This window comes from Bactrocera latifrons, unplaced genomic scaffold (genome assembly GCF_001853355.1).
Source record: "Bactrocera latifrons isolate USDA-ARS-PBARC rearing strain unplaced genomic scaffold, ASM185335v1 scaffold_115, whole genome shotgun sequence".
Lineage (NCBI taxonomy): Eukaryota > Metazoa > Arthropoda > Insecta > Diptera > Tephritidae > Bactrocera > Bactrocera latifrons.
The window spans coordinates 184444-200637 of NW_017534575.1; the positions used below are offsets into that span (position 1 = coordinate 184444).

The window sequence follows — 16194 nt, forward strand, 5'->3', positions numbered from 1 at the left end:
TAAATGACGGATAATGAAATCTCGATTATCACTTTATCATGCGAGAGTATAAAATGTTCGGTGACACCCGTACTTAGCCCTTCCTTACTTGTTATATTTTATTTAATTTTTTTTTTTTTTTTTTCATTTTCCTTTCCAGCCTCGGCGGTCTTGTGCTCGATGCATCTGTTGAAATATTCAGCGGATTCGTCGTGTTTCAACCAATTATCAACGGCATTGGCGGTAATTTGGTGTCGGTGCAAGCGAGTAAAATTTCAACAATGCTTCACCAGAGCTCTATTATTGGCATTATACCACCACATACGAAGATTTTCGAATGGCCATGGAAAGCGCTGTTCAAAGGAGGTAAGCTGAATATGTTGATCTTTGTATTCAGTTAAACTCAGGTTTTGTTACTCACAATTATCAAATGAGTTATTTACTGACTTCCATATAAGAGTTTTTTTAAATTTCAATAAATTTTTTTTTTTCAAACCAAATTCTTAAAGTAACTTTTTTCGTTTGAAGTGAAACTATGTTTTCCTTCAATTTTTATAACTCACATTTATTCGCTGCAAAGATTATTTTCATGCAAATGTTATATAATTTTTATTATTTTTAAAACCCTCATATATTATTCTTCATAAATCAGAATTATAATTTTTTCCTTAGAAACAGTACTTTAGTTTTATAATATATATATTCATATATCTAACATGTTGCCCCACTTTTCAGTTCCATATGCTAAAACGGCGCGCATACTCCTTGGCATGTCAATTCCCGGTAATATTGTGTTCGTTTTTGCTGCCGATTACATACATATGTCCACGTCCACGGTTACTATTGCTTTCGTTTTATCTTATCTGACGGCGAGTTTAATTCAGGTTAGTAAACAAATAATCGCTTATATCTTCTTCATAAATTTTTATTCATTATCAAGTTTGCTCAGCAGAAACTAAGAATTTGGTAGGCTTTAATAGTTTTGTCAGGGTTTTTATGCTTTGTAAGTTGTAACTGATAGAATTATATTGTTAACTTATCGTCTATATATCTTCATTCTGGCTAAGGATTAATCAAAGTTGTTTGCGCAAAAAATTCTTCGCAAACCAATTCAGAGCTTTTATCCGACTCCGGAAGGTCGTGTCAAGGTTATCTCTGTTAAAAAGCCAACAAAGCTTTTAACTTGGCAGTATTTTTCAATCATCAAACTTCTCCCAAAAACTGCAACTTTATTCGCCGGAAACTGCAAAGCCAATAAGCTTGTTAGAGATTCCACCCATTAACCCAATTCCATCAGATTGGAAACGAGCCGGTACCTCATTTTCATCTTTATCTCTCGATCTATGGAAATCACGTGACGTGGGCAACAATGGAGCTGCGAGATCCTTTTGTTTAAGAGTGAACCCTGAATAACTTGGCCTTAGCAAAGTCCAACTCGCCGCAATTGTAGATGTTCTCTTCAATAGGCTTATAGGGTTTGTCCGGCAAGTAATAGGACTGATTTGCTTCCGCCGCGACTATACTTCGGAGCGTGCGAACACCGACTGGATTCGCTAAAGAGCGTTCCTAGTTAACGAACGAGCGGCTGGTCAGTTATCTCCGAGCACCTGGAGAGTCAGGACAAACATTTTCGCGCGACGTGTTTCTGTGAGTGATGCAAAGCGAAAATGCCGTTTCCTTGGAGCAGAAGTACGCGATTAAATTCTGTGTGAAACTCGTTAAACCTGCGACAGCGACGTTTAATATGACCAAGCAGTCTTACCCAGATGTTGCTTTAGCAAGAAGTGGTAATGAAGAAGAGCGAATCTTTCGAGTGGCACACGCCGGCGTCTCCTCGCCCAAAAAAGGGAAGGAAACAGTGAAAACGATGGTCATTGTCTTTTTTCCCATCAAAGGCATCGTCCATCATGAATTTATTCCTCCTGGAGAAACCATCAATGGTAAATTTTTAGTGGAAGTCCTCAAGAGACTCAAAAGAAAGGTCAATCGGGTAAGACAAGACATCGCGACCGATTGGAAGTTACACCACGATAACGGCTCGGCTTACATCGTCTATCTTGTGAACAACTACCTAACCAAGGCCGGCATCCCAACGCTTCCGCCCCACAGCTCATATGTGGCCCACTCGAACTTTTTTGTTTCCTTGCCTGAAAAGGCCAATGAAAGGCAAGCATTTTGAGATGGCAGAAGGGATCCAAGCAGCATACACCTGGCCCTCAAGGCTATTCCGGAGAATACTTGGAATGCTTGGAAATCGCACTACATCGACGCAGAAGGAGCCTATTTCGAAAGTTGTTAAAAAAATTTAACGATTGGTTTAATACTTTTTTTTAAATCGATTTAGTATTATTACTTTCCGGACAAACCCTGTACATACGGTACGGCCAAACATTTAGTCAAACACCTTGTACCAAAGCTTTATGAAGGAAAGCGAGGTGAAATCATCTAAGCACTTCATCCTTTATTGTCGAGACTATGATTGAAATATCACGGTAGACACACCTTCGGCGAACCTAGCACAGTGGCTGAGTTTGATATTAAACGTTTTAGAAAAATGCTTCGTCGATCTACAGATTCTTGTGGATTGTGGATAAGGAAGAAATGTGTTTAATCATATTACATAATTACTCTTAAATCCTTATACAAAATCCTTTTCGCAATATTTAACTTTATTAATATTTTGTTATAATTTTAGGTTATGTTACTGTTGTATATTGCTCACGTTATTGTGCATGCGATGTGGAAATGGAAAATTGATCCCGACAACTCATCGATTCCGTATCTAACTGCGCTGGGCGATTTGCTGGGTTCAAGTTTATTAGCGCTGGCCTTCCTCTTCCTTCTTTCGATTAATCAAGAATACGGCACTGAACTGAACGAACTCAATGCCTCGAACTGAGAGCGAAAAAACGTGAGCCCCAAATAAATTACATATATTGTATATGATAAAAAAGAGTAGAGGGGTGTGAGACTACAACGTTTAAAGTAAAACAAATAAATACAACAATTAAATGAAAGGCTTTAAAGTGATTAACGAAAATTTATTAAAAAGAAGAAAAAGTTCCCGATTTTCCCAAGCCGAAGCGTGGTAAAGCAGCAACAAAACGCATACATTTACCTACCAACCTTCAGTACGTACCTAAAGAGCATTAATTTATTTTTTTAAGCCAAGCCATAAATAATAACCTTATAAAATAATAAATAAAAATAATATAAAATAACAGGAAAGCGTTAAAAATCGATTATTTTAATATAAGAATATGTATTTATGTAAAAAGTTATTTAATACATACTAGTAATTTTAAAACGAAAAGTGGAATGTTGGGGTAAAAGAAATAAAAACGAAGGGTTACAAATGAAACGAATTGCAAGTGCGACTATTTATAACTGTAAAATTATGTAGTAAAGAAAACGATTTATAAGCAGAAGATTAGAAAACAAAAAAACAACAATAGCAAGGATAGTAAGTGTGTATATATGAGTAGGTTAAACGAATTTTGCGCGAATTTATATTAATGGCAAAGATATAAAAAAGCAGAGTTATGAAATTTGCTGGTATTCAAAATGTCACGCCTAAAACGCAAACCAAATCATCAATTGTGAAAAGACTTGCATACAGATAGTATTAAAAACATATATGTATATTTATACATGCTTACACCATATTGTATGTATGTATATATGGCGGTGAAGTATATGCCACAAATACAATTAAAAACTCGTTGCTTGGTAACATTGCAAATCAATACAATAATATTGTTAATAATTATATGCGCAAATTAAGAATTAGTACAGAAAAAGTGTCATAAATAAAGTAAAATAAATTAATAATCAATTATTAAAAAAGATAAGCATAATATTTAATGCAGCATATATGTAATTACTAACGACAAGTGAGATTTTTTAACAATCATTCGTAAACTAGCTTGAGTTTGTTTAATTAAAATAAGGCAATAAAGTCAAATAAATAAGTACTTAGTTCATTACACCTTGTTAAAATGCAAAGCGAAAAAAACATACATAAAACAACTCAATTATTACATAATAAGTAAAGAACGTGAAACTAAAACAGATGTCATGATTAATTAAGTTGATTATGTTTATATTTAATATTTTTATATATTTTTTTACATTTTATTTTATTATATTTATATTTTATTAATTTCTTTTCCATTTTAGTTTTTTTTTAGAATTTTTGTACTATTATTTTTTAATATTTCTTTATTATTTTTTAATTTTTTCATATTACCTTTGCGTTAAACCACCGATTAAATCAAATGCTTATTATGCCACTTTCCCATTGCTACATATGTTTGTTATTATTTAATTAATAATAAATATCAATAATAATGTTAACTTAATTAAAAATATTCAAAAAAAATATTGCCAAAAAAACAGATTTAATTTTTGTAAATCTGTACACAATGTTTTGCTGGTATGTATGCAAATTCGAATGCTCATTTAAGAATTAAGAATTTATGCATACAATTATGATTTTAGATGTGCGCCACAATTTTTTAGAAAATAACTTATAGTGTAGAAAAAAATAAAAAGTAAACAAATATTTAAATATGTTCCAAAACTATTACCGTTATGTAGTTATTCAGATTAAAATTTATTTAAATATCTGTAAAATGTTGTGTTAAGCTTTTACTTTTAATTTTTAAAGTAAAAGTTCCCATACTTACTATAATTCAACACATATGTATGTATTTAATAATTTAATTTATATTTTTGTTATTATTTAATTATAATGGCATTCGAGTTAAATTAACTTAATGTGTACATGCAGCCGCGTGTGGGTTTTTATGGGAAATGTGATCGATATTAATTAATTATTTTTAAAATAGAAATTGTAAATTGTGTATGCTACTATTTCATTACGTTATATTATTTAATAATTTTTATTTACTTAAGAAGTATAGAGAAAAATAATTTTTAAGTAAATAACCAAATAAAAAATTATAAATAAAATTGCGAAATAAAATGTTTTAGAAATGACTGGGTGCTCGTTATTCTTTTGGGGTGGCAGGAACTATTTTACGATATCAATTCTTTTTCAAAGCAGTTAGTATTTAAAAGTTAAAGAAAATATTTTAATTAATAATTATTAAATAAATACAAATTTATTAAAAATAATTTTTTTAATATATTATTCCCAATTTTATCGAACACTATTGGTATTTAAACTTTTAATTTTAAACATCTTCTAATTCTAAAATTTTGATATAATTTGTATAATCAATAAAAATTATTAACCAAGTTTATTTACTATGTATCTTGGACCACTCTGTACTTATTCAAATATATAGCTTTTCGTTCGTATTCTACTGCAGACAAGGTTGATATTTCATTCGAGACTCGTTGAATATCAATTGTGAAGTGCGCGAAATGCTAGTAACGTTTGTCCAATTCGATTAGATTTTTTGTTAAATTTAATTACTTTTATTTACGACATATTTCAATAAACATCAACAATTTTGTGTTAATTTCATTTAATTATTCAAAATTTGACATCAAAGCAACTAAGTTTGCATACAAGATTAAATAATAAAGAAACAAATAGTACACATTAATGCGCCATTTGTCAAAGGATTTCGCTAACTCAAAAAATATTAAGTAAAACATAACCATGCAGCATCCACGGCGTACTTCAGAATTCCATGATGAACCTGGTACAGCAACAAAACGGAACTCTCGGTTAGTTAAAATTCTTGAAATAATCTTTTTATATACTAAAAACGCGAATACATTTAAGGAGTACTCAAATGCGTCTAAGTCGCATAGCACGACCACACTCAATAGATCGCCAAACCTTAGGACTGCCTAGCTCAGCAAATCGTGGCACTAGAATCACACCCCAAAAGCAAGCGCAAATCAATGGGATTACGGAAGCGCCTAGCACTGCAAATAAGTACAACACCAAAACGAGTCGCATTGCGCGACCTTCTTCAGTGGAACGTCAAACCTTGGGTATTCCGGGATCTGCTCTGCGCGGCAGTCGCACCACACCACAAAAAACTCCAACTTCAATTAGTAAAACAGCAACGCGTGTACTTTTCACAGCCGAAAAACAGCGAAATGCTCATAACGACAAGAAATGGGTACATGAAAGAGCCCAACTAATTACGGAACATTTGAGAAAAACAGCAAAGCCTGGTACCGTACACGGACTACCATGTGAATTCTTCGCACGTAGTGGCTGTCTACGTCAAATGTCAACTAAACAATTTATAGCAATAATCAATCATTTTCTTTACTATATCTGGGGTACACGATTCACTGTAGGCAATAATTATATCGATGATATTATTAATATAATGCAAAAACTACAATATCCACATCAAGTAAATAAGTCATGGTTAAAGACACCAAATACAACACACTCATTTGGATTTGTAATTCAACTATTTGACTTCTTAATGGATTTTGTGCCACCCCATGATGAAGATGAAATAAATGATATAGAATTTGAATTTGAGGATCCTGAAGCTCTAACACAAAGTTCGCTTATGCAAGAATCGCCGGATGCAGATTTTACAGCATTAATTTTACAAAATTCCGAAGAAGGCTTTAAGCTCTGGGATAAACAATTAGATGATGATCTATATAATCTGAAACAACAGACGTGTGATGTGCTAATTTACAAGCGCTGTGGTCTACAAGGTATTACAGCTCTAGATGCACAGTTAAAAGAACTAAAAATTGATCTTAGTGMCGAAGAGAAAAAACGACCTAAAATAAGCGAAGACGAGGAAGAACGTTGTAATCGCTTAGAAAATGAACTTAAAGAAATACAAGAACAAATACAGACAGCACAAGAAAGTTTAGAAATAATAACTAATAAATTAACTGAATTACAAGAAGAAAAAAACGAATATAAAAGCGAACACACACATCTAGTAAAAAAAGTAGAACAAATACAAAAAATGCTTTCTACACAAACAGTTAGCGCGGATCGACGCGATGCCCTTATTGAGGAGTTAGAACAACGTAAGTACATGTTACAACGAATGGAACGTACTTTACGTGATCTGGAAGGTAGTCAACACCATCAACAAGTTTTAGTATCACGCCACAAAAAACAATTGACAGATCAAATCGTCAAATATAACGATCATATACGCAACATAAGTTGCACCAAACTACAATGTGAAGAGAGTGTATTGCAGTTGCCTCTCAATCCACAGCTTGAGGATGTTAAAGAATGCATAAAAATGTTGGAGGCAACACGCGCGAGTGTCCAAAACCAATTACAACAGATCATACAGCAAAAGCAAGTACTTGATAAGCAAGCACTTCAACTGAATCACAATATAAATACATGTTTAAAACCAAAATGTGCTGAACTAGAGATGGCAATAAAACACGCGGAGCGTGACAGTAAAGAAATTGCAAAACAAATGCAAACACAATGTACCGTTCTGGATGCACAGTTGCATAAACTAGACGAACGCATACAACAGTTACAAATTTATTGCAAGTCATTAAAGAATACAAAACGTGAAAAGCACATGACATTAGAAAACTTAGAAAAGCAAAATGAAGAATTAATGAATCGCGCTGAATTGGAATATAAAACGGTTGCCGATGAACGCGAAGCATATCTTAATGAATATGAGACGAAGCTTGAACAAGCAAATCAGATATTATTGCAATTCGTTGAAGAAATAGAGCAACGCGAATCAATGCTGAAACGAATCGAGGAAGAGGAGGTAAAAACTTAATTAAATACATTTTATATTATATAGTAATGAAATGGAATTTAATTTATGATCTTTGTTTTATCTCTCAATATTAAATACACAATAAGTTATTACAAATGCAAGTACACATATGATCATATAATTAAATTGCTATACCTATATATAATCAATAACTTGTCCAAATACGTACAATGTTCTGCCTTTAAAAATTTTTTTTATATAGTTATGATTTGAAACTTTTTTAGGCTTAGTACTATAAATCGAAAACATTGCTATGAAATGTAATTTCGCTAAACACCTTTTCAACCCTCTCCAGTTGAATGAAAATTATTATTTATGTAATTATTTATATTATAACTCACTACTTCGTTATTGACAAAGCGAAATCAATTATTATGAGCTAATGATAATGATTATCTCTCAGTTTATGGATTATAAGAGTTTGTAATGTTGGCGAAATCACATTTATATAGCAACAGAGTTTATCTTCATTGCACAATCCATCATATTTATATGTCATTTACTGAGTTCTTATTTTCTGTTCAATATATTTTTTTATTTATTGCCACACACAGTTTACAAATTAATTTCTGTTATAGCTTCATTTCAAAGGTCATTGGTTGTTAAATATAAATTGCACTTGGAACAGCTTCAAATATTTACCGATTAATATACTTATACATTTCTAAAATAGGACGATTTAGAGCTTAGCATAAATGGAAAAGTATACAAACATTTAAATTAACAAAATCTCTTGCACAGAAATTCATTTTGTCTTTATTCGGTTTTAATTTCTACTCATGAATCATTTGACTTAAATCTCACACTGAAAAATGATTCCAAAATCACACTTATTACTAAAGTAAACCTCCTAAGAGCATGAAATTCATAAATTTGACTTGAGCGCATTTAAAATAATCTTTGAAAGTACTTTGGCGCATACTTATGGCAAATATATAATATATTGTATTATATTAATAATATAATATAAATAATATAAAGTAGAGTTCAATGCGGGTCGTATTAATTTAAATTAAATTCTTTAAACTATTTTCCGCTTGAGAACTAAAATTTTTTAACAATAATAAATTAAGTTCAAATTATTAAATAAATACCGACGAAAACATTTCAGAAAAAATTAAACAAATTAAAATTTATATTTTCTTAACGAATTTATACAATAAATACATCACCATTGTCTCGTGGTGTCTCATTTGCCACATCTGTGCCGCAAGTTGGGGTTTGCAAAGGTGCGGCTTTAGGCTTATTCAACACATCAGCTTCCCGCCCAATCTCGACAATGCCTTGTTGCAATTGTTCTCCGCTAATATCTGTTTGACTATCAGCTTCTCCACTTATATTCTTATTGTCCAAAACAACTTCGTCTTCGCCCAGTTCTTCAGCACTGTCAATAGGTTTCTCACTACCGCTACTGCTGGTATTACTACCACTGCAGTTCATTTTCTTTTCGCCCTCAATATGTATATTTACGCGATCTTCAATGTTTTTTTGGAATGTAATCGAGATTTCTTGTGGCTGTTCCGTCAATTGTTGTTCCATACACGGTTTCACAGATTCTCCATCACCAACTTCGGCGGGAGCAGCAGCCTGTGTGGGAGGTGTGGTGATGGAGGACCACCAAGTAGAAAATGTGCCCTTCGCCTGCGAAAGTGCAACTCCTACGAGTTAATAGAGAAAAAATTACTGATCTTGCTCCTCTTATATGTATATATAATTTGTGTTTTGTACTTACCAACTACACGGCTGGTTGTGTTTACGGCTTGATTGATTTTGCGACCGCTTTCACTGTTCTGCATTGTTCTTGAAACAAAAATGTAATCAAATTTTGTATTAATCTAAAAAAAAAATATTATATGACCTACTGTGCAATTTTTAATTTCATATCGGCTACAGAAAGTGTACCCGCAAATGGATGTCCGGCGGGCAAGGCGTCGAAAAAATCAGCTACAGGTCGCACATCGTACCATTCTTGAAAACATTGTGTGCGTTTAAATGCCTGCATAAAATGTGCATTGAAGTGTTCGTTGTCTTTGGTAGTAACATCTAAAAGACATTAATGCAAATGGAGTTAAAAATTAAACATAAAAACTTGTAAGCCTTATTCAGCATACCGCTGGATACCGCCGTACGTAACAGCGCTAGAATATAGCCTTGAAATTGATCACGTATCCAATGCTCGCTGCCCTCAGCGTCCTCTTTTGGCGTTTGCACATGTTTAAGCATATAGTCCATGAATCGTAAATCCTCAGTACTTAAAATCAATTGTCGTCGTACTTCTCCATCAAGCGCATCTATATTGGCATTTTCTATGTCCACCAACACGTCGGCAAGTTGACGTTTCTGTTGGAACAATACATTCGAAGTGCCAATTACATAGCTCAGTACAGATGGATCACTAAGTAAATCCATATATGGCAACGAAAGATATGGCAAGAATAGATTCCCACTGGCGAAAATTGAAATGGGTGCGCGATATTCGTCTGGGTTTATGGAGCATAATGTGCATAGCGTTGCTAAAAGTAAAAAAATAATAACGAAATTATCATTAATTAGAAAAATAATTTTAGCAATATTCCTAAATATGTATAGCATTTTCTCAAATCTCAATAATAGAACGCAAACGATTATAGTTTGGTGAAATGTACACATGTGTATTTTCTTAGTTTTCGATAGAGTTTTTTCTCGCACAATACATACATACATAAATATTTTTTTTGCTTTGTATATTGCGCACTTACATGCCAAAGTATCGACACTGCCTTCTCGAGTCAGCGAATCGCTGCGTGCAAACCGTTTGTTTCCTATGTCGCCGGCTCCCTCCAATGAATCAAGGCGGTTGAGCTCTCTTGTTGACTGCGACGATGATGTATTAGTTGATGTGTCATCAGTAGCCGCTTGGTTCGCTGCTGATATAGCAGATGATACCAAAGTGCAATCATCTACTGTGTCGCCGGCGGCACTACCACCGTTATCGCCTTCACTCTCACAAACTTCTTCCACTATTTTTGTTGTTGGTTGTTGAGCATTTTTGTCAAAAGAAGTTAAATATTCTTCACCTTGCTTCAATTCTGCTGTCTCCTGGTGTATAGAATCGGTGAAATCCGGCATGGGTGATAATGGTCGTGATGTTCGCACACAAGCCACCTCTTGAAAACCTTTTTCCAGCAGACGTGGTATTAATGATGCGATGCCTAGCACCAGCACACACATGCCCCGTACCGGTGAACCAAAGCACACAACTCGACGTTGCAACAGGAACAATTTGAAAAGAATGAGTACCTTATGGCGCCATTGAAGTACGATTTCACGTAACGACAAACCAACGTAAAAATTACGTAGTGGTCGTTGGGTTTCATCATCCAATAAGCAGGCATTGAGTTGTTGGTATGCTTTTATTAGTAGTTCCGTGCAAGAAAAATCACCTTTCTCAAAAAATGCATCAGCTATTAACGAGAGTTTAACCTCTATATAACCATATATAGGCAGTCGAGCGAGTACCACAATTGATTTTTGCACTGTACTTCGTGTCATATCTGCTGTGCGAATTGTTAATTTCTATAAAATAGGAAAATAGGAGGAGACCTTTTATTAATACTCTCTAATAATTACCTCAATTGGTATTTGTTTATAGCACGATACGCCATACACACTTTCCGCTGGTTCAGTTAGACTAGGCAAATTAAAAAAAACTGTGTCCTCTCCAAAGTTATGTGAACCATCCGGCAGAGCTAATGTAGGCAAATATTTCCAACCAGATGGACATTCATTTTTACCAGTTGTGTTCGGTATTAGCGGTGGATATGAGAACTCAACCTAGTATTTCAGATTTACATAAAGTATGTTAACAATAGTTGATTAATAATATATTTTTCACGTTCAGTCTACCTGACAGCCTAATTTATGGTGGAATCCGACAACCAGTATATGAAGAATAGGTGGCCTATTTTCTCCTGCAGTAGATAATGCCATTGTATGTCTTGCCGCTTAGTTAAATACTTTGGTATCCAAAATCTGTACGCAACCACTGATTCCCCAAATAGTTTGTTTTCACAACTTTAAAATTATGTGCATTTCTACTCTATATTAAATACTAAAGCAGCAATGTATCAGCTGCTGACTTAATTCACACTATTTTATCAACTTGAATTAATGATTTTATCGCTAACGTAACTACACTTATAATTTTTGCATTAGTCGGACAAATAACTTTTTCGCAAATTGTTTGTTCCAACGCCAGAAATGACTGCCACATTGATTGTGAATGTTCTCGTATTTACCGTGAATGAGTTTAGGTTGTCAAAGCAGAGAATGCTTTTACATGTTAACCCTTTAGTGAAACATAAATTGAACGTGCGACGTACTCTCTTTGTTTTTTGACCAGAGAATGTAAAATTCTTTTTAGAGAATGTAAAATTCTTTTTAGAGAATGTAAAATTCTTTTTATGTAAAAAGAGAATACGTCGCACGTTTAATTTATGTTTCACTAAAGGGTTAACTACAGAAAATTACCAATTTTTTTGCCTACATTTAGGCGCAAATGGAGAGAGTAATCTGATAAGAATTTGAATTTACAACTTGTACAACAAAAGGAACTTAAAACAATGTTTTATGAACATAAAATGTTGTAAACAATGTTTTATGTTCTCTGGTATATAAAGCTTACCAGGAAGTGGTAGAAACGTTCCAAAAGGAAACGTTGAAGACCCTATAAAATATTAATAAATGATCAGCCCGATGAGTAGAGTCGATTTACAGAAAGATGGCTATGTATATGCGAACTAGTCCCTCAACCTTTGATTTTTGCACGCCACCTTTTCTTCCAAGCTCCTCATTTATCGGTCCACTATACCATATAGTGGTCATATAAACTGAACGATCAAAATTCAGTTCTTATATAGACAACTTTTTTATTTGACGAGATATCTTAACGAAAAATTGTTTGACAACGGTACAATCTCCGAAAAAATTTGTTAGATCGGTCTACTAAAGCGTATAGGTGCTATACAAATTGAAAAACAAGATATAGGATATAGCTTCAGTGCAGAGGAAGTTAACGTTTTTCCTGTTTTCTTGATAAATGGTTCGAAAAAATTCTTGCGGCTCCACCGCTGATGTAGTTAAAAGTTTTATATGTTATTATTACACCTCAATTCCTTTACATTTAACTTCTTTAATAAATAGTTTATTATTTATCAAAGGAAATAACCCATTAATAGCTTCGATCAATGCTGTTAGGTTAACATATGTTTTGAGTACGGTATGTCTGATTTTAACTGAATCGAATCGTCATGGATCTTCGATCTTCGACACATACATATGTATGTATGTTTCATTCATACTCACCAACATTTTTTTTTGCAGTGGACATTGTGTTAGACATATCTGGGATGTTTTAGACTTTTTCATTTAAAATATATTTTTTATTTCAATATCTATCGGTAGGACAAATTATAACAATGCAATTTCTTTACAAATTTACCTAAAAATTTCAACTTGTTTTCGCAATTGAAATTCGTATTCAAAAATGTGTGTTGTACACACATTTATTCATGATTTTAACAATGAAATTTGAAGAAAGTTGTATTTGCAATTTTGTTGTTGTTGTTTAAATATCGACCCGTTTGCTCAGTGGCACCATTTTATTAAAAACTTTCGTGTCGCTAAATTCTTGAAATTCATTTTTATTAACATTCATACATATGTATGTACAGAGGCATATGCATGTATATATTTATTTCATAACATATGTATGGATTTTTGTGATTTGTATATATTCTCTAGCAGTTTCGTATTGAATTCACATCAAAAATATTCACTTTATGCATTTTTGTATTTCTGTAAATTGTAATATTTTTAATATAGTATTCCTGTTATTTTGCTATTTTTAACTGTTGCTTGATTGAATTTTTGTTGTTGTTTTCGTAATTGAAATTAGTTTGCAAACACCTGTTGCATCATTATATCGTAATTTTTGTTGTAATTGTCTAATATACCATTGCAGTAAAATTTTTTATTTCTTCTATTTTTTTATTTTTGTTTTGCTTCTAATTGATAACCCGGCATATTATCGCGAAACACATACAATTTATTTTTGTGAAAATATCTAGATCCCCCTGTAGTTTCTTAAAAATAATCAACTTGGAGTTGTGTTGAAAGTTTTGAATAAAACAAAATCTTTTTTTTTTCGAGTTTTAATATTCACGACTAAGCAAATTATCGCGCCAGCCTAGCAAACTATTTTTACAAATTACTTTGTCTTTAAATTGAAAATGCATATGTCCGCATATTATACATGTATGTATAGGCATACATACATACTTACATGCATATTTATGTACATATTGTTGTAAGTGTGCGTGTACCGTAATATGCCACAATGCTTTGTTTAAAATGTATTTTAGAGTTTTTAATTTGAATTTCAAATATTTATCACTATTCACTGATTCTTTTTTATTAATTATATTTTTTTTTTAGAAAAAACATTCAATGTACAAATTTTAATTATTAAGAATTTTACATTTAAGTTTTTGTAACTATGTGCAATTATATTTTTAGTATTGTTTCATAAAATTTAGCTCCGTAATTGTATTTCATTTACCAATAATTTATGTATGTGGTTATTTGTTTTTTTTTTTTATGGTTATACTAAGTTTTAGCAATACATTACCAAGTTTTTAAATTTGAATTCATGCTTATTAAGCGTTGAGTTATTCTTATAAAGTTTACTCATTGAGTAAATTGTTTTACTTAAAAGAAGTTACTTTGCCCTGTGATTAATGCTTATCGCGCATAACTTTTGTGTATATGTACTTATAATATATACATGAGATATATGTAAGTGCTAATACTTGCACTTCGCTCAGGTTTTTTCTTCTTTTAAATGTATCTTTATTCTTATATTCATTATACATACATTAACGAATGTATGTATGTAGCAATCTTAATTAAAATATCAGCCGCACCACGCTTTTTAAACACATTTTCTACCTAATAACTATTAATTCAAAAACCCACCAAACTATATTTTTACATTTCCTTCCAAAAAATTTAGTTATGTAAATTGAATCACATTTATCTAGCCTAAATATGTGCACATCAAATTTATAATAAAGAAATTCGTTATGAATGAAATAGAGTTCACAAGTGAACCGATATTTAAGTGTAAATAGCACTTTTTATATTGAAAATTGTAGCAGCATTCCAAAAATATTATACTTTCATTACTCGAATCTCAAAAATATGCAAATTTGGATCGTATCTACAAAATTAATTACTGCATAGCAAAACAACTGTCGGTTATCATTTTCAACAAAGAAAATTTCGGATTTCCAAGTGCTAAATATACGAAATTTGTAATAATTAAGCGTAAAATAAAGTTTAAAAAATCGTAATATGACTCATCTTTGTATATTAGGGTGTCGGTTATTTTCAAATTTATGTTTTTTTGTTTTTTGCAAACTATCTTGAAGTTATTGCTCTTACGAAAGAATACAATGTAAACAAGCTCTTTACTATTAATTAACAGCGAAAAAAAGTGATGTTCTAATGAAAACTTTAAAAGTTATACTACCTCAAAGTTATTTATCAAGTATGCTTAGTAATACATACTTGATGCAAGTGATTTATGTATACTGTGTTGCTCATACAGCATGGTGTACTGTACGGATATATTATATATTTGATGCATAACGTGAAAAGAAATGAATTTCGTTCTCTTAAAGATGTGTTTTTTTTTTTTTTTTGATTTAAACTGAAAGTAGAGAGCTTTTGTTTACGTTATATCTTCTTTAAGGCAAAAACTGTAACTTCAAGGGCATTTGCAAAAAAAATTGTGTATGGTAACATATGTATGTTGTAAAAAATAGAAAAGTTAAACTTTGTTAGCCATTAACTATAAAAAAAATAGAAAAGTTAAACATTGTTAGCCATTAACTATAAAATTAATTTGATGTCAGTACAATCCAATATTATGGCTCAAATGCAAGTGAGATTCTATTTTCAATTCCAACCATTTGTAATTACAAAATCTCTTAATTTGACCCCTCATTTTATCATTTGTAAATATATCCACATTCTCACACATACATATATATACAATCAAACAAACAAGCATATGCATATTTTATAGTTTTCGTTTAAATTTTCATTTAACTCCGTTCTAAACCTTTTTACATTGTTTTTTTTTTTATTTAAATTAATTAAATCAAAGATGATAATAACAAAGAGCTTCATAATTAAGTATAATGTACAATAAAAAATTAAAATAAAATTAAGCATAAGAAATCTTGTTGGCAACAAAATATGATATGTGCCACTTAAGAAACAAATTCAATTAAACTAAAACACATACACGTTGGAAAATCGGGCGACTAGCTGCCACGATTTTGCCAAGACTGCTGGAGATGGCTCGAATAAACTGTCCTGCATGTACATATTACTTCTAATCTTTACTCATTTGTCACAAGTACATATACATAACAGAGAAATT

At 32.0% G+C, this 16194-nt stretch overlaps 3 protein-coding genes across 6 annotated transcripts in view; 2 read left to right on the forward strand and 1 right to left on the reverse strand.

Moving 5' to 3' along the window:
* The window catches only part of LOC108976614 (solute carrier family 41 member 2), a 75174-nt gene extending 72095 nt beyond the window's left edge, over positions 1-3079 (forward strand). For all 3 annotated transcript variants that reach the window (XM_018945852.1, XM_018945843.1, XM_018945835.1), the window contains 3 exons: positions 140-345; positions 715-863; positions 2675-3079. In XM_018945852.1, coding sequence (XP_018801397.1) covers positions 140-345; positions 715-863; positions 2675-2878 — 559 coding nt within the window. In that variant the 3' untranslated portion in view covers positions 2879-3079. The remainder of the gene's footprint in view (positions 1-139; positions 346-714; positions 864-2674) is intronic.
* A 2278-nt stretch (positions 3080-5357) lies between these two features.
* LOC108976378 (girdin) lies at positions 5358-8255 on the forward strand. The gene is made up of 2 exons (XM_018945441.1): positions 5358-5679; positions 5738-8255. Exons 1-2 carry the CDS (start codon positions 5612-5614, stop codon positions 7704-7706), a joined length of 2037 nt encoding a protein of 678 aa, XP_018800986.1. The 5' UTR covers positions 5358-5611; the 3' UTR covers positions 7707-8255.
* Positions 8256-8806: 551 nt separating this feature from the next.
* Positions 8807-11944, reverse strand: LOC108976365 (late secretory pathway protein AVL9 homolog). Of its 2 annotated transcripts, XM_018945429.1 has the most exons (8): positions 11592-11944; positions 11316-11519; positions 10763-11261; positions 10445-10705; positions 9818-10219; positions 9569-9749; positions 9439-9506; positions 8807-9364 (listed from the first exon to the last, which is right to left on the reverse strand). In XM_018945429.1, exons 1-8 carry the CDS (start codon positions 11673-11675, stop codon positions 8859-8861), a joined length of 2205 nt encoding a protein of 734 aa, XP_018800974.1. In that variant the 5' UTR covers positions 11676-11944; the 3' UTR covers positions 8807-8858. The 2 variants fall into 2 exon arrangements, with proteins under 2 accessions (XP_018800974.1, XP_018800967.1); XM_018945422.1 differs by having other exon boundaries at positions 10445-11261.
* Between the last annotated feature and the right edge of the window lie 4250 nt (positions 11945-16194).

Coding starts and splice junctions, on each gene's coding strand:
- LOC108976365 (XM_018945422.1), bottom strand. CDS start 11,675: ATGGCATTATCTACTGCAGGAGAAAATAGGCCACCTATTCTTCATATA. Junction 11,520..11,591: donor ACCATAAATTAGGCTGTCAG/GTAGACTGAACG, acceptor CTGAAATACTAG/GTTGAGTTCTCATATCCACC. Junction 10,220..10,444: donor CAGTGTCGATACTTTGGCAT/GTAAGTGCGCAA, acceptor TTTTACTTTTAG/CAACGCTATGCACATTATGC.